The sequence below is a fragment of the Carcharodon carcharias genome, chromosome 31, assembly GCF_017639515.1.
Source record: "Carcharodon carcharias isolate sCarCar2 chromosome 31, sCarCar2.pri, whole genome shotgun sequence".
In the NCBI taxonomy this organism is placed as follows: domain Eukaryota; kingdom Metazoa; phylum Chordata; class Chondrichthyes; order Lamniformes; family Lamnidae; genus Carcharodon; species Carcharodon carcharias.
The window spans coordinates 23,757,796-23,784,985 of record NC_054497.1 but is presented as its reverse complement, the minus strand read 5'-3'; the positions used below and the strand labels follow the sequence as shown (position 1 = coordinate 23,784,985).

The 27,190-nt window shown below is 43.4% G+C and overlaps 1 protein-coding gene across 2 annotated transcripts; it reads left to right on the top strand.

Moving 5' to 3' along the window:
• Positions 1-1,464: 1,464 nt before the first annotated feature.
• txn2 (thioredoxin 2) lies at positions 1,465-27,190 on the top strand. 2 transcript variants are annotated; one of them, XM_041177657.1, is made up of 4 exons: positions 1,465-1,677; positions 4,845-5,122; positions 19,110-19,233; positions 23,526-27,190. In XM_041177657.1, exons 2-4 carry the CDS (start codon positions 4,845-4,847, stop codon positions 23,634-23,636), a joined length of 513 nt encoding a protein of 170 aa, XP_041033591.1. In that variant the 5' UTR covers positions 1,465-1,677; the 3' UTR covers positions 23,637-27,190. The 2 variants fall into 2 exon arrangements, with proteins under 2 accessions (XP_041033591.1, XP_041033590.1); XM_041177656.1 differs by having other exon boundaries at positions 1,489-1,749.

Sequence of the window (27,190 nt, the reverse complement as noted above, 5' to 3'; positions counted from 1 at the left end):
AGATCCCTTTAAACATCCACATTTCCCAATATATCACCAGTTAAATAATACTGTCTTTCTGTTTTTCACACCGAAGCATATACCTTCACATTTATCCACATTATATTGCATCTGCCATGTTTTTGCCCACACACACAACTTGTCTAAATTGCCCTGAAGCCTCCTTGTATCCTCCTCACAACCCCACCCAGTTTTGTGTCATCAGCAAACTTGGAAGTATTGCATTTGGTTTCCTCATCCAAGTCATTTATATATATCGTGAATAGCTGGGGCCCAAGCACTGATCCCTGTGGTATGCCTGCCATCCGGAAAAAGACCCATTTATTCCCACTCTCTGTTTCCGGGTTGACGGTGTTACTAGGAAGAGATTTTCTTCCTGGTTTTCCTGAAAGTGAGCATTTGCCCAGGGCCCCATCCAAATCCACATTCTTCCTGCATATTCCCAGAAAGTGTGCATTGCCAGACTATCAGCCATAATAGAGGAAGCATCATAACAGAGGGCAGTCTTGTCACCCAATTATTGACACGCACCCAACACAGATCATTGGATGGTAATCAGGAGTGGATAGAAATGCCAATTTAATAGGGCATCAAAGCCAACATGGCATCCATATCACCATCCAAATTATGACCAGCTAACTCAACACAGAGATGCCAGTTGAATATGACAGCACTGCTTTAATCAGAGACATTACTTTGTGTAAGGAAACAGCTATTGGGACAATTTCAAGATGTGGAACAGAGGAGGGGAAAGTCAGGCAGCAAATTTGATTGACAATTTGTGACAGCCCTTCCCACCTCATGATTTTGCTAATGCCTTTGTAGTTTTTTTATTCTTTCACAGGATGTGGGTGTCATCCTTAATTGAACATCCTTGAACTGAACATTTCAGAGGATAGTTGATAGTCAACCACATTGTTGTGGGTTTGGAGTCACATGTAGGCCAGACCAGGGTAAAGGCAGAAGATTTCATCCCTTAAAGAAAGATATTAGTGAACCAAATGGGTCTTTACACAATCAATGATAGCTTCATGAACACCATTACTGAGACTAACTTTATATTCCAGATTTATTAATTAATTGCCATGGTGGGATTTGAACCCATGCCTCCAGAGCATTAACCTGGGCCTCTGGATTAATATAATAAAAGCAAAATACTGAGGATGCTGGAAATCTGAAACAAGGCTCTAAAGAAAAGTCATAGACTCAAAACATTAACTCTATTTCTCTCTCCACAGATGCTGCTACACCTAAGTTTTTCCAGCATTTTCTGTTTTTGCCTCTGGACTACTAGTTCAGTGACTATACCACATCTAATCCTGTTAAAGGCGTCAATGTAAGTTGTTGTCTAGTTCCTCTAACTCAATGCACCCAAGCACAAGAGGAACCTGCAGCAACTGAAACCAAGCAACTGGGCAGGGCCTGAACCCACCCACATAACTACAGGTTAGCCCCGCCCAATTCCTTTACAAAGATGGCGCCCGGAGCACACACTAATTTCAGCGTTCCCTCCCCACCGGCCCCACACAAACCAACCTTCGCTCTGTCCCCCTCCGCTGCAAAAGGAGAGGGAGTCTCTGTTCCGGTCCCAAAACTGCTAAGGCGTCTGGGAAGCCGTTTCCAGGAAGTGACGCTAGATTAATCCGGAAGTGGCTTTGGCAGCGTGTGGAAGCAAAGGTGAGAAAGAAGAAGAAAGATATAAAAACCGAGAGAGAGGGATTGGCAGAGAAAAACCCGGGGAGAGGGAAGGTGAGAGAGATAAAGGAGAACAGATACTTAAGGGCAGAAGGTAGCGTAGCGGTAAAGTCACTGGATTAGTAATCCAGAGATTTGAGCTCATGCCCCGAGGTTAGGGTTGCCAACCCTCCAGGATTGGCCTGGAGTCTCCAAGAATTGAAGAACAAACTCTAGGGCACCCTGTACAACCCTGCAGAAAAAATACTAGGGACATTAAAAATATTGGTTTTGTTTTTCATTTCCATTGAACATTTCTCTTTATTGGATAAAAAGTATTGACAATGGGAGATAAAACGGCTGTTTGGTTGATAGTCAAGCATCATCCAATTGGGTAATGAGTCTTTTTGCTTTCCAATTGGTGTAGAAAGGCATTGTTGGCTGACTAATGGCTGGAGCATGGGAGCAAGTCGTGATGAAACCTTCAGGAATACATTTAATCAGTTGGCAACTGTACTGCAGAACAAAAACAGAATTACCTGGAAAAACTCAGCAGGTCTGGCAGCATCAGCGGAGAAGAAAAGAGTTGACATTTTGAGTCCTCATGACCCTTCGACCGAACTGTAGACACTGGTTCAAATCCCACCATGGCAGTAGATGGAATTTAGATTCAATTAATAAATGTGGAATTTAAAGCCAATCTATTAAACTATCATTGGTTGTTCCATGTTCTTTATTAATGTACTTTAGGGAAGGAAAAATATCTGCCAGTCTTATCTGGTCTGGCCTACAAGTACACAGTAATGTGGTTGACTCTTGGGGAGTAACTGCCCTTGGGGAGTAAGAAATAAACAAATCCGGAGAGAGAGAAATCTGGGGAGAGGGGCTGGCAATCCCGGGAGCTGGGTTGAAGAGAAATCTAAAAATTGCCTGATAATGTCTGATGAACATGCAATGTAGGAATTTATAAAATTGATCTCTAGCCTTTTGTCAATTATCATGGTGGAGCATGAAAGCTAACCAGGAGAGGTGGGGTTTGAGGGGTGGGAGGCAGGAAATCAAATTGGTACTTGCTCCTTCATTGAAGTCCAGTGACTGTTTGGATTTCTGCTGAAGATGTAACTTGTTTCACAATAATTGGTTACCATATTTCATTATAGCCAGTGCGACAGGCTTGCGTGCAAACATTTGGAAAAGAGTAAGATAATATTAGGCTTCTGCACTTCTGAGAGACCCCAACTTTAGCCATGGATGTAGAGAGGGGAAATTGGATAATATTGTAGTGAGAGGCAAACTGAATGTTAATTCAATTGTATTGTGTTCTCAGCCCATTCAAGTAAATACCTTCAACCTTGATCTGCGGCATCGTCATTTATTTGGTTGATCTATGTATTGCCTGAAAATAGACTGCTCATAGAACCATAGAAAAGTTACAGCACAGAAGGAAGCCGTTCAGCCCATCTTGTCCATGCCAGCTCGAGGACACCCAGGTGCCCTTTCTAATCCCACCTTCCTGCACCCGGCCCATAGCCCTGCAGCTTACAGCACTTAAGGTGCAGATCCAGGTACTTTTTAAAAGAGTTTAGAGTTTCTGCCTCTACCACCAACTTGGGCAGCGAATTCCTGACACCCACTACCCTCTGTGTAAAAAAAGTTCTTCCTCATGTCCCCCCTACACCATCTGCCACTTAACTTGAATCTATGTCCCCGGTTCTAGAATTCTCCACCCAGGGAAACAATTTTATCCTGTCCACTCTATCTATTCCCCTCACAATTTTGTACACCTCAATCAAGTCACCTCTCAGCCTTCTTTGTTCTAAGGAAAATAATCCCAACCTATCCAATCTCTCCTCGTAGTTACACTTTTCTAACACTGGCAACATTCTTGTAAATCTCCTCTGCACTCTCTCCAAAGCTATTATGTCCTTCCTGTAATAGCTCTGGAGAGAGTGCAGAGGAGGTTTACAAGAATGTTGCTCAGAGTGAGGGTGGCTGCTCACTCTGTAAACTACTGCATGTCTGGGCGTAACAGCAGTCCTATGATTTGTGTTCTGTGTGTTTAAAATTGTTTGCACCTATCTTCCCTCCTCACTTTGACCTGCACCATATGCCAGAGCGTGACCAGGTAATGGATCGTTGGGTTTTAGGTGACTGCTAGGACAAATCCATGTGATCTGCTTTATTCATTCCCCTCCATTAGGATGTTCCTTACCCACTCAGTATAGCAGAGATTCCATTGGTATAACTGGAATGCATGACATGTATCTGCAGAGGCCGTTAAAGCACCATTTTATTGTTATTTTCTGCATCTCTGTGGCTTAACCATAAATTCCCTGCCCTGTACTAAATCCTACGGAGTAGAGAAGTCTGGTCTCTGCTGATTCGGCCAATCTTAGAGGCATTGAAGGTTCTACATTGTGCCAGCTGTGACTTTGGGTGGGATGACATTGACAGTTTGTTACGGGACAGTTCCATAAACACAAAAAGGGTAGGCCATTCAGCCCCTCCATGTTACATGCCAGACGCCCTTGATTATTTCATTCACATGTCTGCTGTTCAGGAGAGGCAAACTATTCAGCTACATTAGCGACACAGTTAAGCCCGTCCATTTCCTCGCTTAGTCGCCACACACAGGTACTGGGGAGCTGATTGTTGCCTCCCCAATCTGACGGAGGTCACGTGGTTCAGTTGGTAGCGCTGCTGCCTCTGAGCCAGAGGCTCCCGGTTCAAGTCCTACTCCAGTATTTGTTGGCCATGGATGGAACGTTCATGACTTGGTTCAACAAGCTGATAATCAGCCTACCAACCCTTCTGACACTTCCCAACTATTCCCTAAAGGAATGTGTGAAGATGTGAAACAAACTAACCTGGGGCTACCTGCCCATTCATACTGCTATCCAGTCTGAGAGCTAACCTGACACCCAGCAGGGGAGTGATCTGGGAATATTCCTGGTTGGAATGGAACATTCCTTGTTGCAGGGACAGTTAAATTTAGTTCAGTGGTTGTGTGATGCAGATGCCATAAGCCGTGATCTATTCAAAAATTCTCTGGGTTGAGTGGCCTTCACTTGTTCTTAAGTTTATAAGTGTGGTAACTGAAGGCTACTGCAGTAATTCATTCACATTTGAAATTGTTTACATGTCCTAACGCTAACAGCCTGTTTTTACAGATGGCTCAGAGGCTTTTGCTGAGGAGGCTTGTGCCCTTGACCCTTAGGAAGACCACTGCCCCAGTGCGATCTCAGTCCTCAGCATTCCTGTCAAGCCTGAGCTCCCTCTCCTGGCACGGCACTGGGCCTTCCACCCAACACCAAGCAGGTCCTCCCACCGTCAGAAGGTTTTGTGAATCTCCAGCTTGCAGTGTCTCCTTCAATGTACAGAACCAGCTAGATTTCACTGATCGAGTCATCAACAGCAAGAAGCCAGTCTTGGTGGATTTCCATGCAAGGTGAGTTAATGCTTTTTGTGTTAGCCATTGTTGGGTTTTCGCCAATGCATTTTGGGCACTAATTGTCCGAGTGGTCATTGCCTGAGTAGTAGCCGGCTACAGAGGCGGCATTGCAACTGAGCTCAATTCTACCCTCACTTTACATCCTTAAATCCACATGTAAACAAGGCTTCCTGGTTTGGAGTGAAAACCAGGGATTATTCCCATCTGATCCACCTTAGAAACTGAGAAACCCTTGACTGAGATTTGTGGGTGTGGGTATTGGTCCTGGGGCCTTCCTGCTTCATAACCTTAGCTAACTACTGAAAAAAATCTGCTGTGACATCAGAGGAAGCTACGAGTTAATGCCTCGTGTTGCCTTCTGCCAGCAATGTTATTTCCCCTTGAATGAATTTGTTTAGTTTCCCAGTGGTTTAAAGGTGCACCACATGTTATAATTAATCAGTCATGCCAACCAGGAATGAATCTTTGATCTTTGCTGGGTTAATGGATCATAGGTGAAGTGTCAATAGGAGTAATTTAATTGGCCTTTTGGCCCCTTTGCTGAGGCCAAGATTCCAAGTCTTAAATGCAGGCAGTGAGGGAGTGGAGTGGAGTGGATGGATGGAGTGAAAGCTCAGCTTAGTTTAAGCAGGGCCAGGAGGCAGTGTGCTGTCGGGTTCAGTCAGGGAGGCGAATGGAATTGACAGGAAAAGCGGATGCTGGTGAGAGCTGTGCAGGGTGGCTTCAGTTTTGCTGCTGGAGTTCTCAATCAGAATCTTAGCATAGGAAGAAACCTTTTAGCCCATTGTTACTCTCATAAAAACCTTTAATGTTTTTGAACATTTCTGTTAAACTTTCCATAACCACCTCTTAAGGAGAACAACTCCAACTTCTTTAGTTTCTCCACATAACTGAAGTCCGTCATCCCTGGTACCATTCTCTTAAATCTCCTCTGCATCCTATCCAAGGCCTTAGTGCCCCTCCTAAAATGTGATGCAGAGAATTGTAAAATGTTGCAATTCCTCCAGGCAGCCATTTACATAGAATTACAAAACTTTTACAACAAAGAAACAGACCGCTCACTTCATTTGGTTGGTGTTTACAATCCTCCCCCAACCATCTCATCTCACCCTAATATACTTATCCAGCTTCCTCTTAAGTGCACTCTGCTGTCCAAATTGGTCCATCTTCACTTGCTTGTGCAGGCAGAACAGAGATGTGTGACAGCCAGTCAGGATAAACTGAAGGATAAGAGCCCAGGGCTCCATGGTGTTGGTGGTCTATAGTTGGCTATCATCACCAAGAGAGCTGACTTTGTGCTTGCCTCTGATGTTGATGACAGGTAGTCGTTTGAAGTTAATGAATGGAATCTTGGATGGAGCTCCGGAATGCTCCAGAGATGACTATGTAGGGTGAAGGTACCTTTTTGGAAAGCTTCTTTGACTGCACTGTGGTGCCTGCCATAGTTCAATTAGTAGCGTTGTTGCCTCTGAGTCAGAAGATTGTGGGTTCAAGCCCCACTTTGGAAATTTAAGCACTTGACACTGCAGCGCAGTACTGAGGTAATTGGAGGGGCTGCCCTTTGAATGAGTTGAGGCCCCATCTGACCACTAAAACAGAATATCTTGTTGCTATGTGCAAACGTTACAACAAGGATAATACTTCAATTTATCTAATTGGCTGTAAAGCTTTCCAGGATGACCTGAGGGCATGAAAGGCACTATGTAATAAGTGCAAGTTTTTTTGGTGTGGAGACAGGTAGCAATGACACCACAGGAGAATGATGTCAGGGAGGTGGACCGAGAAACAACTGTGGAAGTAAATCATGTCTACTTTCTGCCTCTTCAGATTTTCATGGCTCATTTCAAAGAAGCAGGGAGCTCTCAGAGTCATAACAGCCAAACATTAATACATCTCAGTACTGTCAATGTGCTTTGACTGTGCACAGTGTTGCTGTGTTTCCTTATATAAGTGAGTGTACTTCAAAAGTAATACATTGGTTGTGCATTCCCATGTTCCCATTTCCCACTCCCATTATAGTGCTTCTACAGACTGTGAATTGAGTACTCATTTGTAATGAGTTTGGTTGATTCATGTTGTGGCCTTGTACCTCTCGCAATGCCGTGGGGAGCATCTCTGAACTCATTTGAACTTTGGCAGTGAAGAGACAGAGAAAGAAAGAAGAGTCGCTGAAGCTGGAATTTGAACCCTGATACTCGATGGATGGGGTATGTTTTCACAAACCGTACTTCCCAGGTGCTATCAATTCCCTCCCTAACTTAGCAGCATTGTAGCCCCACAGCACAGCTTGGAAACAGGCTCCATGTTGAAATCCAAATCAGGGGCTGCAGAATTAAAACTGAGGGGCATAGAAAAGTGCAGTTCAATTTTTTTTATTTCTTTACAGATATGGGCATCGCTAGCAAGGCCAGTGTTTATTGCCCATCTCTGATTGCCCTTGAGAAGTTGGTGGTGAAACGCTGAATCCATGTGGTAAAGGTGCTCCTGCACAGTGTGCTATTAGGTAGGGAGTTCCAGGATGTCGACCCAAAATCGTTGAAGGAAATGGCAATGTGTTTCTGAGTGAGGTTGGTATGAGACTTGGAGGAGAACTTGCAGCTGATGGTGGTGTTCTCTTGCACCTGTTCAGTGAGGAAGTAATTACAGCCACATATCTTGTCTCTTGCCACTTCCCCCACCACCACCCCTTCACCCCCAAATACCCTGTGCTTAAACTGACTGTTTCCCCATGTGAATTCAGCGAATGCTGGCAGACTATTTAACTGTAGAAGTAACACTGCTGAACCTGGTCCTGGCTTTTCATGCACACACATACAACTGGATATAATGTTTCAGAAGTCTGATTAGGTGTTACATAAATGGAAAGTTTTCTGAAAATGAAAATGCCAACACTGGCTCTCACCTCTTGCTCTTCTGTGCTGCAAAGAAGCTCTCCTGCATACTTTCCTCTGGGACATCGCTCTCATTCTGGCTCATTCTTTGATGGAACTGTAACAATGAAGAAGTCTTTCCCTCTCTCAGCCTTCCCTTTGCCTCAACAATTGTGTGTGCTTTTAAACCTGAGCTTGGAATCTCCTAAATGCAGCTCCTTGACTCTACTCCTTAATTCCACTGCTGGTCTCTTTCCAACCTCGGTGTGTCTCTAACCCACTCAATTCCCCTTTCTCGATTCAAAGAAAGAGTGATTGGACTGAAATACGTTTGTCTTGGAATGTTATCTTCATAATCAAATTGACCAAAGCTGTGTCAACAAACTGTGGGATTATCCAGCGTGCTGCACAGTGCAGTGGGAGTGGTTGCTGAGGTGCTCTAGTGTGTGTGACTCTGAACTAAAACTATCAATTGAAGGTAAGACCCAGGTTATTATTGAGAATAAGTGAAGGACACCCTGTTGTGTCCTCAGGGTCTCATAAGAAACTTGGTTGTAATGTTATTTGAGGGACAGTGACCTCTCTGGTGACTCCCCTGACTTTGCTGGTTCTAAAAATTCCATCCCTGAAAAGAAAGAGAGGACTTGCATTTATGTAGCACCTTTCACAACCTCCAGAACATTCCAAAGTGCTTCACAGTTAATGAAGTGTAGTCACTGTTGTAATGTAGAAGACACAGCTGCTAATTTGCACGCAGAAAGGTCCCTCCTGTGGGAGATGGCCATTGCTTGGCACTTGTGTGGTATGGATGTTATTTGCCACTTATCAGCCCAAGCCTGAATGTTGTCCAGGTCATCCCGCATATGGGCAGACTGCTTCATTATCTGAGGCGTTGTGAATGATACTGAAGACTATTCATTGATGATTGCACATACCCAATTCTGACTTTATGTTGGAAGGAAGATCATTGAAGTAGCTGAAGATGGTCGGGCCCAGAAAACCGCCTTGAGGAACTCTCTTCTGGGAATGTCCTGGGGCTAAGATGAATGATCTCCAACAACCACAACCATCTTCCTTTGAGCTAGGTATGCGTCTCCCGCCAGTGGAGAGTGTTCCCCTTGATTCCCATTGATTACCTGTTGACACACCTTATCTAAATGCTGCCTTGGTGTCAAGAGCAGTCATTTTCACCTCACCCCTGGAAGTCAGCTCTTTTGCCCATGTTTGAACCAAGGCTTTAATGAGGTCTGGAGCTGAGTTGCTCTGGTGGAACCCAAACTGAGCATCAGTGAGCAGGTTATTGCTGTGTAAATGTCGCTTCATTGCACTGTTGATGACACCTTCCATCACTTGCTGATGATCAAGAGTAGATTGATAGGGTGGTATTGGCTGGATTGGATTTGTTATGCATTTTGTGGACAGGATATATCTGGGCAATTTTTAACATTGTCGTTTAGATGCCAGCGTTGTAGCTGTACTGGAACAGCTTGGCTAAGGACGTGGCTGGTTCTGGAGTGCAAGTCTTCAGCATTACAGTCAGGATGTTGACCATAGCCTTTGCTTTATGCAGTGAATTCAACAGTTCCTTAATATCATGTAGATTGAATCGAATTGGCTGAAGACTGACACGTATGATGTTCGCCATCATTCAGGATGAGAATGTATGTGGAGCTGCTTCTGCCTATTAGTTGTTTAATTGTCCAGCATCTTTTATGATTGGTGTGACGGCACTGCAGAGCTCTGATCTGATCCGTTGATTGTCAATAGTATGCTGCTTCTGTTTAGCATGCATGTAGTCCTGTGTTGTAAATTTACCAGGTTGAAATCTCATTTATAGGTATGGCTAGTGCTGCTCCTTGCGGGCTCTCTGACACCTAATTGACCCAGCGTTGATCCTCCAGCTTGATGGTAATGGTAGAGAGGGGAATATGCTAGGCCATGAGGTTACAGATTGTGGTTGAATACAATTCTGCTGCAGCTGATGGCCCACAGCGCCTCATGGATGCCCAAATGTGAGCTTCGAGGTTAATTCTGAGTCTGTTCCATTTAGCATAGTGGTAGTGGCGCACAACATCATAGAGTGTATCCTTGGTGTGAAGATGAGACTTTGTCTTCAAAGGACTGTGCGTCGGTCTCTCCTGCCAGTAATGTCATGGACAACTGCATCTGCGACATGTAAATTGGCGAGGATGATGCTAATTTGGTTTTTCCATCTTGCTCATTCTCTCACACCGGCTGCAGACCCATCTGGCAGATATGCCCTACAGATCTTAACCAACTCGGTCAGTAGTGGTGCTACCAAGCCACTCTTGGTTATGGACATTGAAGCCTCCCCCCCAACCACCCAGAGTACATTCTGCACCCTTGCCACTGTAGTTGCTTTTTCCAAATGATGTTCAGAATGCTAGAGTACTGATTTATCAGTTGGAGGAGGGTGGTAGTTGGTACTCAGCAGGAGGTTTCTTTGCTCCTATTTGACCTGATGCCATAAAACTTCATAGGGCCAATGTTGACTGACTTTATACTAATGTGCCACCATCTCTAATGGATCTGCCTTGCAGTTTGGTGATCTAAAGTATGATTCTATGCTTGACTAGTCCGTGGGACAGCTCTCCTAATCTTGGCACCAGACTCCAGATGTTAATGAGGGGGATTTTTCAGAGTCATTTGGGCTGGAGGTGTCTTTGTCGTATCCAATATCTAGGTCAGTGTCAGATGGTCTATCCACTTTTATTTTTCTTCGTCTTCTCTGTAAAGATTCGATACAACTGGGTGGCTTGCTAATCCATTCCAGACTGCAGTTAAGAGTCAACCACACTGCTGTGGGTCTGGAGTCACATATAGTCCAGACTGGATAAGGGCAGCAGATTTCCTTCCCTCTGAGATATTGGTGAACTAGATGGGTTTTTAACGACAAAATGGTAGTTTCATTACCGATGCAAGCTTTTTGTTCTAAATTTTATTTATGTAATTGCTGCTAATTCCCCTAGCTGCTATGATGGCATTCGAATTTGTATCCAGAGCAGGTCTCCGGATTTCTAATCCAGTAATGTTACCACTATGCTCCCATTCCCATGTCTTATCTAAAAGACGGCACTTTCAACAGTGTCCCTCTCCCTCAGGACTTGACTGGAAGTGTCAGCCTGGACTATGTGCTCAAATACCTGGAGGGGTACTTGAACCCATGACCTTACTCAATGAGGAGAGTGCTACTCACTGAGCCACAGTTGACACCAGTAGAGGAATGCATGGCCTTTGCAATCAGTCTTCTCGAAAAAATGTTTAGGACAACATCCAATGGCCATTGCTTAATTTTCTAAGTCTCGGTAACTAGTTCTTGAGACCACAGGGCTGTCCTGCCAGTACTTGCTACTCAAGTTGATTTGTGATGAATAGCCACCTTGCTGAGGTATTGGGGATCTGCTGCTGCCTGCTGAATATTGTGGTATGAGTCAGTGCCCTCAGAAGAGAGGGAAGTGGTGGTTTCTTTAAACTTCCCTCAGTCTTGAGCTTTGTGTTGGTGAAAAAAGGAAGTACAATATCTTGGAGAGATTTTGATAGTTTTTACCTGTTTTCATTAAAGTAAGTAGAATATATCGAGCTGCATTGTTCCAGTGGAATAAAGAGGAAGTTTGAACCTCCTGTGAAGAGAAACAAAGGAAATACTGAACCTTTGAATGCTTGTTTTGTCAGTTTTAGTGTTTATCAAGATAAGAGGTGCTCATGCTGGGGAGCAAAACATTTTTCAGCTGTCACTGTTGTGCAATCCCAGATCCGTCATGATGTGGGTTAGAAGCAAAATAACTGCACACCAAAGTGCATAAACTCCATCTTTCACAGCAGTTGAAGTGGCTTAAACTGTGGATTTGCCAGGCAAATCCTAAATAAAGTTAGCACATTCTCAACTTGGTCCTGTTGGACTGCACTCACTAACAACTGGGTTGATTCTATTTTATAATTTATTCTTAGGATTTTGGGCTTCATTTGTAAAGTCAGCATTTATTGCCCATCCCTAATTGCCCTTGAGAAGGTGGTGGTGAGCCAATGCCTTGAACCACTGAAGTCTGTGTAGTGAAGGGTCTTGCTCAGTGCCTTTAGGGATGGAGTTCCAGGATTTTGACCCAGCACTGATGAAGAAAATGGCATTATATGTCCATGTCAAGGATGGTGTGTGACTAGAGGGAAACTTGGAGGTCGTGGTGTTCCCATGTGCCTACTGCCCTTGTCCTTCTAAGTGGTGGAGTAATGGGAGGTTCTGTCGAAGTTCATATCATTGCAGAACCTCACCAGCAGAGAATGGAGACACTCTCTCGGGTTGTATTCAGAGGCTAATGGAAAACCTGCTTGAGCCACTTTACCACCTCGTCCAAGGTTGAATCCAATCCATAGGAACTGTTCCTTTAGATTGGAAAACAGCATGTCACTCAGCTGTTTAAGAAAGGTCTTCTGGTGCAGTGGGTAGTATCCCAGCACCCCCTGTTTAAGCCAGAAGCTTTGGGTTTGAGTCTTGCCCTAGGACTTGATGGCTAAGGAAGATTCATTCATGATGTGACCAATCATGTTGAGTACCTACCTACAAATGCTTCCAACACATGCTAGAGGCAGGTGCTAAGTTTCAGGAATTTGACCCAAAAACAGTGAAGGAATGTTGACAAGTTTCCAAGTCAGGATGATGTGTGGCTTGGAGGGGATCTTTGTGGTGGTGTTCACATGCTTCTGCTGCTCTTGTCATTCTAGGTGGTAGAGGTCATGGGTTTGAAAGGTGCTGTCGAGGGACCATTGACGAGTTGCTCCAACACATCTTGTAAATGGTACACACTATTGCAACTGTGTGCCAGTGGTGGAGAGAGTGAATGTTTAAGGTGGTGGTTGGGATTCCAGTTACACTGGCTGCTTTATCCTGGATGGTGTTGAGCTTCCTGAATATTGTTGATGGGGAGCATTCCATCACACTCCTGACTTGTGTCTTGTCGATGAGAGGCTTTGGGGAGTCAGGAGATGTTACTTGCCGCAGAATTCCCAGCCTCTGACCTGCTGTTGTAGCCACAGTATTTATATGGCTGGTCCAGTTAGGTTTCTGGTCAATGGTAACCCCAAGATGTTAATAGTGGGAGATTCAGTGATGGTAATGCTGTTGACTGTCATGAGGGCTGGTTAGATTCTCTCTTGTTGGAGATGGTCATTGCCTGACACTTGTGTGGCACAAAATGTTACTTGCCGCTTATCAGCCAAAGCCTGAATGTTGTCCAGATGTTGCTGCATATGGACATGGACTGCTTCAATAACTGAGGAGTTGCAAAAGGTATTGAACATTGTGCAATCGTCCACGAACATCACCACTTCTGACCTCATGGAGGGAGGATCATTGAAGCTGCTGAAGATGGTTAGGCCTAATACTTTTCCTATATTCCTCCCTGCCCCATATTGTATATTGATATAGATTACTAGTTTCTGTGGCCTTCACTATTGAGTTATATTTGTTCTGCGCTCCATGTAGAAAGTGAGTTAAGCTACATTTTCATACAATCCTAGCGAGTTGGCTACAAAAACACATTGAGGTGGAAAGGTTTTGCTGTCTATAAAAAAAAAAAATGATGAGCTCAGTGGCTAGCCCATTGTTGGTTCTGAGTTTTGAGTTCGAGGCATACTCCAGATACTTGATCACAAAGTCAAGGCTGACACTCCAATGTAGTGCTGAGGGAGTGCTGCACTGTCAGATATACTGTCTTTCAGAGGAGACGTTAAATCGATATCCTAGATACTTTCTCAGGTAAAAATAAAAGACCCTACAGTGCTATCGTGAAGAGAAGCAGCTTTCTCCCTGCTCTCTTGGCCAATATTTTTATTCCCGCCCAATGTCACAAAGGATTGTCTGCTCATTATCACATTGCTGTTTGTGTGATCTTGCTGTGCACAAATTGGCTGCTATATTTCCTATACTTCCTATACCGTGACTATACTTCATTGGTACGTGATTAATTGTAAAATGCTTGGACTTTCCTGAGGTCGTAAAAGGCGTTAAATAAATGCAAGCCCGATCTTTCACTCCAGCCTGCTCCACCATTCAATACGATCATGACTGACCTTGGGCTTCAATTCCAATTCCCCGCCCACTCCTCATATCCTTTAATTCCGTGAGAGACCAAATATCTGTCTATCCCAGCCTTAAATATATTCAACAGTGCAGCATTCACAACCCTTTGGGGTAGAGAATTCCAAAGATTCACAACCCTTTGAGTGAAGAAATTTCTCCTCATCTCAGTCCTAAATAATCGACCCCTTATCCTGAGACTGTATCCCTGTGTTCTAGATTCCCCAACCAATGGAAACAGTCTCTCTGTGTCCACCCTATCAAGCCCTTCAGAATTTTGTAGGTTTTAATAAGATCGCCTCTCATTCTTCTAACTCCAGAGAATATAGACCCAATTTACTTGTGGACATGTCGCACTCGAATGTGATGGCGCCAACTGACCACACTCCTGTGTATTCATTACTGTTGCATTCAAAAAGATATGCACTGATGAGGCTGACTAACCTAGTCCATTCACAGAAGTGTGAGTCTGCTGCAAAAAACCCTTCACACTGTGTGAAAAGTCCAAAAGATGTACAGTGCCAGTGTCACCATTTTGTAAATTTGCAGCAGTTTTGTTGAGAAGCCACACAACTTGAGCTGACTTATAAATGTACACTATCTGCCAGGGTCTGTAAATTGTGTTGACCAGAGAACTGCAACTTTCAGCTCCAGCTTGAGCTGGGACTGCAATGAACTGTTGAAATTGGACTTTGTGTCTTTGCATTTAAGGTGAAGTGGGAGGAAAACTTGTGACCATTGGGCACATGTGTGGACTTTCGGGATTTGGCTGAGGGATTGCGGGTTGTTTTTTGTTTAACTTCAGATAGGAGGTAAATAAGATTTCAAAACTTTGGCTTCAGATCATTGTGCCTTTCAGAGAATCCTGTGTCTCTGAAGGGGTGACAAATACACATAGCCTGGTATGATAGCATCTGTCCACCAGTTCCATGAGCATCAGTAAACCATCACTGTCAGTTTACAAAACATGTGAATTGGAGGCTATTCAGCCCCTTGAGCCTGTTCTCCCAATTCAGATCATGGCTGACATACATCTCAACCCCATCAAATTCAAGGCAGTCAGGCAGAGTCAACATGGTTTTGTGAAAGGGAAATCATGTTTACCCAATTTATTGGAGTTCTTTGAAGGCGTCACATGTGCTATGGATAAAGGGGAACCGGTGGATGTACTGTGCTTAGATTTCCAGGAGGCATTTGATAAGGTGCTACATCAAAAATTATTGTGGAAAATAAAAGCTCATGGTGTAGAGGGTAACATATTGACATGGATAGAGGATTGGCTAGCTAACAGGAAGCAGAGAATTGGCATAAGTGGGTCTTTTTTCTGGTTGGCAGGATGTGACGAGTGGTGTGCCACAGGGATCAGTGCTGGGGCCTCAACATTTTACAATGCGAATGACACAAAGATAGGTAGGAAAGTAAATTGTGAAGAGGGCATAAGGAGGCTACAAAGGGACATAGGTTAAATGAATGGGCAAAGATCTGGCAAATGGAATATAATGTGGGCAAATATGAAATTGCCATGTTGGCAGGAAGAATAAAAAAGCTTATTATCTAAATGGTTAGAGGCTGCAGAGCTCTGAGATGGAGGGGGATTTGGATGTCCTAATGCATGAATCACAAAAGATTAGTACGCAGGTTCAGCAAGTAATTAGGAAAACTAATAGAATGTTATCTTTTATTGAGGGGAATTGATTTCAAAATTAGGGAGGTTAGGCTTCAGTTGTGCAGGGCACTGGTGAGACCACATCTGGAGTACTGTGTACAGTACTGGTTTCCTTCATATAAGAAGCAGTTCAGAGAAGGTTTACTAGACTAATACCAGGAATGGGTGGGCCATCTTATGAGGAAAGGTTGGACGGGTTTAGCTTGTATCTACTGGAGTTTAGAAGAGTAAGAGACGACTTGATCGAAACCTTTAAGCTCCTGAGGGGTTTTGACAGGGTTGATGTGGAGAGGATGTTTCCTCTTGTGGGAGAATCTAAAAATAGGGGCTCATTATTTAAAAATAAAGGGTCGCTTATTTACATCAGAGATAAGAAATTTTTTCTCTGAGGCTTGTGAGAACTCTCTTCCTCGAAAGGCAGTGGAAGCAGAGTCTTTGGACATTTTTAAGGCAGAACTAGATAGATTCTTGATTAACAAGGGGGTGAAAGGTTATCGGGAGTAGGTAGGAATGTGGGATTGAGGTTACAATCAGATTGGTCATGATTTTATTGAATGGCAGAGCAGGCTTGAGGGGCTGAGTGCTCCAAATTTGTATGTTTGTATGTATGTTGATATCAGTATTCTTAGCTTCTTGCTGTGTATCCATATATTATTCTACTTATAAATAAATTAATTATTCGTTTTCACCTGTACATTGTGCCTGATCACGTGGTATCCAATGTGGTGCCAATGTAGATCAGTTCTCAACACAGCTGTAGCTGTGTTACTGTAATTGTTTCATCACAATTGTATGTGAGCTGGAACTCACTAAACTGGCCAGTCCATGGAAACAGGAACTTTACCACTTCTGGCAGTTCAAAAGTTAACTGATTTAACCTGGCTTCCAGTTTTTAAGACCTTCCTATGTATAGTGTAAAAGTTGTTAAATAAATGGCATCGAAGATTGATAAAAGCTGTTGGTTTATTACTCTCTGACTTCTATAAATGATTTTGTGTACAGCATTACATGAAAACAGACTGTAGCCTGATCAAGGATACACCAAAGACGTACTCAGTACCAGCGTAACTAATTGCACAGCTATACCTTGCCTCTGTTCAATTAACACAATATCGTTGAGGGCTGTACAATCGGCACCCATAGCTCTGGGTTGTCCCTGAACGGAGGGAGCAGATTTCATCAGGACCCCAGCTCCTGATAGCTTTCCCTACAGCACAATGATACCAGTGTGTTCAGCTGTGAAGTTTCCCAGACTCGAATAGCCATTTAATTTCTTGGCCTGCTATATGAAGGATGACATCGGTGATACTGCCAAGGGCTGGCAATGTCTTCGGAATTGTTACCCAGCAAGAATCAGCACTGCCACGAAGAATCAATTGCATCACGTGTGATAGGAGGAGGAGGTGGGGAGGGAAAAATAGAGTGAAAATCCCATCTTGTTATTCACTCCTGGTCGGTCACACTGAAAATGTGCTGTGTATATCTATATTTGGTCGATTTATACAGCACATGAGGTCATTTGGCCCATTGTGTCTGTGCTGGCTCTTTGAAAGAGCTTTCCAATAGTTTAACTCCTCTGCTCTTTCCCCATAACCCTACAGATATTTTCTTTTTAAATATGTATCCAATTTCCTTTTAAGTGATACAATTGAATCTGTTTCCATTGCCCTTTTAGGCAGTACATTTGAGTCACATCGGTTTGCCATTTTTTTCTAAATGACATCCTTGATGTAAATGTAAGGCAAAAGGGAAAGAAAAAGACTTACATTTAGAGTCATTACAGCACACTCACACAACATTCCAAAGCACTTTACAGCCAATGAAATACTTCTTAATGTGTAGTCACTGTTGTAAGAAACGCAATTTGTGCACAGCAAGAGCACAAAGAGCAATGTGATAATGACTTATCGGTTTATTGCTATTGGTTGATGCTTAAATATTGGCCAGGACATCAGGGGGAAATCCCTTGCTCTTCCTCGAATTGCACCATGAGATCTATTACATCCATCTCAGAGAACAGAAGGTGCCATAGTTTAACATCCCATCTGAAAGACAGCACCTCTGACAGTGCAGTACTCCTTCAGTACCTCACCAGAGTGTCAACCTAGATTTCCTGTGCACATGTCTCTTTGAGTGGCTGTTGAACCTGTGACTTTTTGACCCCAAGGCAAGAATGCTGACATCAGTAGAGAAAAAAGGGAGGGAAATAAATAAAATGAGTGAAGATGGCACTCTGTATAGTGCCTACCTCAGCCACACTGTGGTAACTCAACGTTATTACAATTATGCAACACCTCCTTGAGGTTTTTCCCTGCCTGGCTGATGCTCTCTAACTACCATGCTGAGGAGAAAAATATTTTTGTCAAGAACAACTATCTCACTGAGAAGGCTTTAGGCCAATCCACATCCAACAACCTGCTCTGAAAACTCTGGAGGTGAAAAATGCTAGAAATGCAGCATGGACAGAGGGGCAGTTAATGTATCCAGCTTTGTCAAAATTTAGTCCTCAGCTCTAATACCTGAAGTATTCCTGTCTCCTGACATGCTGATTAATTTTTCTTTCTGTCTCGTGTTACCTCTGCCACTGAAGGTGGGCAGAAGTAATGTTTTCATCTGATTTGTTAATCTATTTGTCTAGAAACAATGTATCTCAAAATCTAATAGATGGATTTCAGTGAAACTTGGGGGTGTAAACAGCTTGCAGAGTTTAACTAAGAGCTTATACTGACACTGAGGTACAGGTGAGGCCCTAGTGTTTGGAAAGTGTCCACAGTTGATGTCACTGAGATGTGGAGAGAAGCTCTAAAATCTTATTTCTTGGAGGGGGTTGTGTTGCAAGAACAGGAGAAGGGTAAGAACATCATATTTGATCATCACAAAGATCATTATATTTGGCTCGACGCCTGTCTTAGAATACTCAGGTTTCTGGAGATTATTGGACTCAATCGTCAAATGCACCACCTATTATCATACTGAGTTGTATAGTCCAGGGCAGGCCCAGATTTAGACACTTATATCCACAAGGTTAGCTGATCTCTGCTGGGCTAACTGTGCGGCTTTTGGCCTTTGTCTCTGGGATGGAGCAGGAAAGCATCCCAAAATCTGATCACTGTTCAGTGGTCTGTGATACAGGTGCGTGAGTCTGTAGATACAGGTCAAGGACAGGATCAAGTCAAGTGCAAAGTGGAATATTCCGCCAGTACATGGTGTATAAGATCTAGTGATGAATGACCACTAGAAGTTCCTGGGGACAGTGTATTAAATGCGAATGGGCTCTCGAGAGGACTGATGTTAAAGTAATTTTATTTGTCCTTGTTAATGCAGCCACCTTCACTGTCTCTCTGTTTGCTCCATCAGTTGGTGTGCCCCCTGCCGCATTCTTGGTCCGAGACTTGAGAAGATGGTGGCAAAACAGGAGGGAAAGGTCGTAATGGCAAAAGTAGACATAGATGATCAGACAGACCTCGCCATTGAGTACAAGGTATGGGCACCTGATTATATTACTTAATACTGGACAAAAGGACTTATCTAAGAAACCCATCTCAACCTCCACACTTGCTTAGCTTTACTTGTCAAATATACCCTGAACTTTAAACAGCAGAACAAAAACAATAAGTTTACAGGATTTAAAGCTCCTTGTGAAAACCCAGCATTGTTTCCTTGATTCACTAAAGGGTAAATACTGTTCCTGCCACCCACCACCCCTCTTCCTCCGCACCATCTTTGTGGAGCCGGTAGATGTTTAGCAGTTTCTTGTTAGAATGGCATCCATATCCAACCCGGATTCAATGGGTAAATCTGTTTGTCTCTGGCATAGTTACCTATTGTTAAGCGTGTTGTTACGTACAGGGTGGGGTTTAATTTAAACAGCCCTGATTTCTCCTCCCACCGTAAACAGAAAGGTGTTTTTTGATTTCCCTTTTTATATGTGTATATTTTCCCAACCTCCTTTCAGTTTTGGTATGATCCAATTCTCTATTAATAACCCCACAGCAAACTCGAGATAGGATGAACTAAAAGGATCAATTTATTTGCACACACTCAAACGTGAGAGGAGAGTCACAACATGGCCTCATTTTCATTCGTACAATAAAGGTGGGATAGAGAACAGAAAGAGGTACAGGGCAAAGGCCACAGACAAAATAAGAACTATTATTTCACATCAGTCCAGAATCAAAGTCCAATGGTATATTCTTTCACAGAGTCAGCAGGTTGAAAACAGATGCTGGATAATCCACTTTTCCAGTAGAGATGACTTCCACGATGGGATAGGCACATAGAGATGATTTAATCTTGTAGGTGTTGGTACAGAAGTGAGGTTCCAGTAGAAATAGTGTAGATGGGGTTGGGGGTTTCTGGAGCAGGCAATTTCAACTTGGACAGAGCTCTGGTTCTGCTGTTGCTCAGCTGCTGGAAGATGGCGGACTGTCTTTGCAGTTCCACAGAGCTTTCTCCCAGCCGGGTTGAAGGCGGACGGTCATGTGATATGACTCCCACTTTTCCACTCTGGTTTGGACAAAGGATGTATATTCCTTTTGTCTAGATTCTTGAAATGGTTAATGTTTTAATGTTTCAACCATTAGTAATTTCAAAGGAAGTTTCAGGGTCCTTTGTCCTATCAGACATGTAGTCTCCATTGGCTGGATCTGATCTTAGAAATCTAAATGGCTTTGTGTAATTCCTTTGGAATTTGGTCTCTGCAAGCACAGGGTTGTTAGCGCCTCTTCAGGGATAACGATACTATAACTGTTCTGAATGCCACGAAGTTCCTAGTGTTTCAGTCATAGCAATGGCTTCAGACATTGTAAAGCCTTTGTCCAGTTTTAAAGATTTTATAAATTAGCTATGCTGATTTTTTTATATATATAATACAGAGTGAGGTCTTAGCTCCACGACGGGTACAAATAAATACAAGCAAGTGGCCAGTATGAGAGGAGAGCAGAGATCTTGGAGGGTTGTAGGGCTGGTGGATATTACAGAGATAGAGAACGGTGAGGTCATGAAGGGATTTAGAAACATTGATGAGAATTTTTAAATTAAGGCATTGCCTAACCAGGATCCGATGTAGTTCAGCGAGCACAGGATTGATAGGTGAACAGGAATTAATGCAAGTTAGGACATGAGCAAGACATGAGTTTTGGATGAGCTCAGGGTTATGGAGGGTAGAAGATGGGAGGCCTGCTAGGACCACGTTCAGTTTCTTATTTGGACTATTTTAAGTGTGTATGTCCTGTGCAAGTGGCAAACTCAATCATCACTATTGGCCTCCCTTTTGGAATGAGGATTTGGAGGCTGAAACTCAGCTTCCCTTTTTGGATTAGGTGCTTCTGAAGGCGGAGAATATTTAGGGAAGATAAACAGAGGTGAAAGTGAAACATGAGCTAATATACCTTGTATAGTGCAGTCCAGAGTCCTCCTATTCTGAGGAGTTAGGTTATGACATTGATCCAGTTTTTATCACAATGTATGTAGAATTAGATGATTGTAGAAACATTTAGGCGTTAACTCTGTGCGTCATACAAGTTTGAATTCCAATCTGAATTGGACCCAATTTAGCATTTCACGCATGATCGAGCCAGAGAAAGGAACCTGTCGTGCAATTCACGTATGAACATTTTCTGCCCCATTTTGTACGGGGATTTTTATACTGTCCTTCCTATGCTAATTAAACCTTACCTAACCTGAAGCCACAGCATCTGTGCTTTCACAGTTGGCTGCCCTGACTGAAGCTCACTGACTCACCCAGGAGCAGCTAAACAGACCTGTTTAATTTGGGTTCAGTCCAGTCTGTCGATTTATCTCTCTTGCATTCCTGAATGGAATGCGCAGTAAATCTGGTAGGGGCGGGGGGGAGCAGATGTTTGACCCGAACTGAATTCCAGGGAGTTGAGGTACAGTGCAGAGTCCATGATTGGAGAATGTTGGTTTTATTTTCTTCACCCTGCTGCATTCATGTCCAGAGGCCACATGTGGGGAGTTCAGCCAGCTAGATGTTTGGTGATGGCAGGGGGAATGAAATTGGGGGCCTCTAGGGCTTCATCAAATAGCATCACAAAGTCCAGGCACAATTCCTGGATGCTGTACAGCAGGAGCTACAGAAGTGATAAGAACTGTAGAGATGAAAAGGGTATAAAGTGGAATCATACAGCACAGAAGGAAGCCATTTGGTCAAGTGTCCCTCTGAAAGTTATCCTAATCCCACTTCCCTGTTCATTCCCATATCTTTGGAATTTCTTTTCTAAATCCAAATCCAAATTCCTTTTTAAAGTTACTATTGAATCTGCTTCCAACACCCTTTCAGACAGTTCATTCCAGATACTAGACAAGATTTTGTATTCCAAAATATATGGTAACTGTAGGACTTCAGATTAAATCGAGGTTATCAGATCAGACAAAATTATAGTTAATGGGGGATGAAAGAGTTAAGCCCATGTAATTTGTGTGGTGCTTCTGTTCCTGGAACATGTTACAGCTGGCACCATGCATATAACTTATGTTTCTTCTCCCCACCAACCTCATGGGGCCAGAACATAGTGTTTTGACTGGAAGATTGCAGGCTGAAATGTTGATTTTCTCCCCCTATCTCTGGAGGAGCCACGGGTGAGTATTCCTTGGAGACACTGAGCTTTGTGCATACTGTAGGACAGTGTGCTGGAAGCTAGGAGAGCCATTTGGCACAGTGCAACTGGAATTAGAACATGGGAAAGCCTCACTAGTGCCCTTTTTCATTATCTGTGTGACTCTGGTGGCAGCTTGGCTCAAGTTAGTAGCAGTGATCCCTGTGGATTCAGAGGTCCACAGGTTAATGCCTTATCCAAGGATGTCATCTGGCAGCACTTTGCCACTGAGGGAGTGCTGCATTATCACAGGAGCTGCTCTTCAAGTGAGATGTTATTAAGGGAGCCTCTTCCTTCTGTTCAGGTGGTTCAGCTGATACACGTGCAGTAATATTGGTAGAGATAGGAGTGGTAATCCCCTGATAAACGTTCTTTCCCCAACCCAACATCAAAATTGATTGAGCAGTGCTTTACCACATCACTGTGATAAGCATCATGTTGTTCACAAAATGTCTACCCCTGGACTTAAACACAAGTCATTGTATGTGAAGCATTTTGAAATGGCGCTGAGATGCCATATAATTGAGTCTGTTCTTGTACCATCTCCAGCACTGGACTAGCTGTGTTCCCCTTTCATCTACTTCAGTTACACGGGGATACCAGAGATTTTGCGATTACTGTCCTTGGAGCACAGAAGGTTGAGGGGAAATTGAACAGAAGTGGTCAAAATCTTGAAGGGTTTTGATAGAGGAAATAAGGTGAAACAGTTTCCTGGCAGGAGAGTCAGTAACCAGAAGACAGAGATTTAAAGTAATTGACAAAAGAACCAGAAGGAAGATGAGAACTTTTTAATGCAGCAAGGTGTTCTGATCTGGAATGTGCTGCCTGAAAGGTTGGCAGAAGCAGGTTCAGTAGTAACTGAGATTTGAATAAATATTGAAGGGGGTGGGGGGGAATTGCAGGGCTATGGGGAAAGAGCAGTGGAGAATGGGACTAATTGCATGGCTCTTTCAAACAGCTGGCAAAGGAACACTGGACAGAATGGCCTCCTCTGCTGTGATTCAATCATTTCCCACCAAGTTGATATCTGCTTCTGAGCCACTGATTTCCAATAAACAGCTGCATTGTGATTTAATATTTACACAGTTTTACTTTTAAAGTTTCAGCTACATAAATGAAAATGGAAGATTGCTGTGTTTTCCCCATTGATTTGCAGGTGACTGTGGTCCCGACCGTAATTGCTATGAAGGACGGGGATGTCGTGGGGAAATTCGTAGGTGTTAAAAGTGAAGATGACCTGGAAGTCTTCATCAAGGAGTTGATTTGATGGTGACAGGACTGATGGCCTGTAAAGGTTTTATGGGATGGCTGTGTGACTGTCATGTGATCCTCCTTTTTCCAACTACATGTTTCCCCTGTTTTGTAAAATAGGCCAGAGATGCTGCTACTAACCACCTGTCTGGCTGAGATTCCTGCCACATTCAAGAGCTAGTAAATCTTGCCATAACTGAGGCTGCTGTCTCCTGTCATCTTCTGAAATTTTTAACCACTATCACACACCAAACACAACAGAATCTACTCCAGCTACCTCGTGGCAGACTCCAGTAGAACCTTGTTTACACCAGCACTACCGCATTCTACTCTCCATCCTGTTCTATCTGCTGTGCTTTACCTCTAGGAGCCAGTGCACAACCTTCAGTTCCACTCCACTGTCCTTCCTCGCTACTCCAACTCCCTCGATCCTCATTTTTCTGCATTTCCTGTATGTCCGCGCAGTGTTTTCTGAGAAGTTCTCCATCCTTTCCCAATGCTGCTCTGTGTCTGACTGCCTTAGCACAGCATCTTACACCAGACAGCTGAAGATAAAGAGTTCATCATTGATCAGTGATCTGATTTGCATTGAACAACCTAGCACCGACCAGAAGCTGTTGAGCAGGAGAGGAAATATTTGCAGCTGATGAGCAAGGACAGAATGTCAAGTGCTGATAGCTGGCTATGTGGATTATCAGCAGTGACTGAAAGGCCATGTAGCTGGGATCAGGCCAGCGAGACAAAGTACAAGGGGATGTTAGAAAGATGACATCTTCCATTTTTACAAATAAATAAAACAAATCACAAAATAAATTCTAGCTCAGCCATCAGGATGAATTCACGTTAGAGTCAGTGACCCGAATATTTGCAAAACATTGCTTCTAATCTGTCTTCTGTAAAAAGAGGGTTTGAAATGAATGCTGACATAAAAAGTTTCTTTGGTTAATCATCCATTTTAATTTTCAATCTGCTGTTTCCTTTTGTCTGATTTGGGGTTGGGGGCAGTCACCCCTGTGTTGCTAAAAGTGAGTCCTGTTCATGTTATCAATCATGTAAGCTCTTCTGCCAAACATTGCCTTAATGAATAGGAAATTAGAATTTTAACAAAAACGAAGACAGAATAATAGAATTATGATTCTAAGGACAGCAGAGAAGCTGTTTATTTGAAGTCTTGGTTCATGGACTACTGTAATGAATTTATTCTCTATATCCTCTTTCCTCACATGCCCAAAAACCTGTGGCCTCTGGCAGTGCTTCTGCTGTCGTGTATGAGGGGAAATAAAACCTGGCAAGGGAAGATGGCTTCCTTCCCCTTCCTTCTCCATTGTGGCTCTGGCAGGTTACCCACTTGAATAATTCATGGCTGAGAGAATTGTAAGGCAGAGGTTGCACCCTCCCACCCTGGTACAGTGTGCCTGTATAGGGTACCACCTGGCTGCAGTTTGTATTATGGATCCATGAATTAGTTTACAGGGGGCACTGCTAAGTATAGTGCTTGGCCACCAGGCACACCTAGCCCCCAGTTCAATCCTTCCTCTACTGAAGTCACTGATCCTAGGCATGGCCACAGCTGCAGTGGGCCTCAGTGTCCCTGGGCTAAGGAGAGGACAAATAAAGCTGGTGATTCCCTGTGGTGTAACCCTTGGTTAAATAACCTGCTGAGGCTTGCAGTCTGAGCACATCTTTGAAGAATGGCCATGTGAACAATGCACTGGGAGGGATGGAGAGAATCGGCTTGATCTGAAAATATAAAGCTCTACTTTAACTGCTGTGTCCTTGGCGTATGTCACTCTTCCAGCAGTGCCTACCCAATCAGTAAGTATTCTGAATTTCGGTCAAATCAGATTGTGAATGGCAGGTTAAAACAAGATGTAACCCTGAATTATGTCCAGTGCAACAAAACTGGGTGTGTTGCATGATTTGGTGGGGCTTACTGAATTTTTTTTAAACGCAGTAGCTAGGTGAAGGCTAAACAAATTTTGAGTAAAAAAATATAAATCTAAGTTTAAATGGTGCTTAAAATAGAATCAGCATACTCAACTCCTGGTCCCATTGTTTTCCTTTTCATTTTGCTCAGCTGGTCCTCACTTTGTCCCTCACAGCAGCTGCAATTTATAGGAAAGCAGTATGATGATTTCGGTAGTTTTCCTCTGCTGTTGGTTCTGTGCTGGAGCTAACAGCACAGTGAGGGATCACATGGACATCCTGCCACACTGCACACAATGTGAGTAATCTCCTGCATACTGTGCTCCAAAATAATAAAGTATAACCAATTTCTTAAATAAAACTTTAGCTGGAATGAGGCTTCAGATCTCCTGCTGAATAAACTGGTCATGTTTCAGGAAGCTGATGGCCGGGTGTTAGGGGAGCTCTCTGCCCAAGTCTGAAATCAAAATGATGAATGTTCAATCAAACCTGGTACATCAATGTACTGTCTGCTGCAACTTTAGCTAATGACATTTACCGTAACATGTTAAAAACAAAATCATGAAATGTTGGTGGGACTGAGGCCATCACTGCAAACCCAGTTGGATGGAACTCATTAAAGGTATAATCAGCATTGAAGCATTTTACAGGTTGGAAAGGAACTTGGTTTTAATCACCAATCTTGACTGAGTTGATTGAGCTCCAGGAGAACAATATTGTTCCCATAAAACTGGCTTCAGCAACCTGAGTCAGAGGATGGGGTGAAGTGTTGGGGGTTGGAAGTCGAAATGGGCCAGGATTGGAGCCCTGATCACTTGTCAGTTACTCTGCTGAATAATGCTTTTACCTTTAAGTGGGCTGAGGGAAAGATCAAGCTCAACTGCATGATCCCAATAGGTTTCTGGCAGTCACTAAGCTTGTACTGAATGTCTGTACCAATGGAATCTGAGACAGAAATGGGCCATTTAGAGTGGCAAGTACTATTGTGGGTCTAAACCTTTGGTCTGCCTGACCACAGCTCCCGATTACCAGTGCTTTTTGTGAAATGATTTTCGTGTAGGTAACACTGGGCTCCAAGCAAATGTCTGACCATGAGGAACTGCTCAATGATGGCCTCTGGTTTAAGTTTAGTTGGGGAGAGATTCATGAGCCAATAATGGAGGGCCAGAAGTTAGTTTTTGAAAAACTTCTTGGGAGGCTTGAAGTGGACTGGAGCTGCTATGTTTTTGGTATTTGAATTTAGCCCCCTGTTCTAAAATGCTGTGTCTTTTCATGTGTGGGTTTGGTTGCTTCTCTTCCTCATAGTTTGCACCTGATAAATGCCATACTCTGAATTTTACTGGTATCAGACACCCAAGCACCTTTCCAACAGCACCTGGCATTGTTCCATTACTCCCCTCTCCTGGTGCATACTTCCCCAATACTGAGTCACAGATCTTTGTCACAATCTGAAGATTCCCTTTGCAGCAAATAAGCATGGGTTGGGATGGGGCTGAGGAGTTTAAAACGTTTAAATTCATTGTCGAATTGAGCTTCTTTACCTGTGATTCACACGCTGCTGCCTTTGTAACCAAATTCTGACTTCAACTATTTAAATCTTACCACCAATGTAACAGATTATTATAAATAAATTTTCACAGCAAA

Bases quoted from the DNA above. Each gene is read 5' to 3' on its own strand.
- txn2 (XM_041177657.1), top strand. From the start codon at position 4,845: ATGGCTCAGAGGCTTTTGCTGAGGAGGCTTGTGCCCTTGACCCTTAGG. The intron at 5,123-19,109 runs GTGAGTTAATGC...TTGCTCCATCAG, and splicing joins TTGGTGGATTTCCATGCAAG to TTGGTGTGCCCCCTGCCGCA. The intron at 19,234-23,525 runs GTATGGGCACCT...ATTGATTTGCAG, and splicing joins ACCTCGCCATTGAGTACAAG to GTGACTGTGGTCCCGACCGT.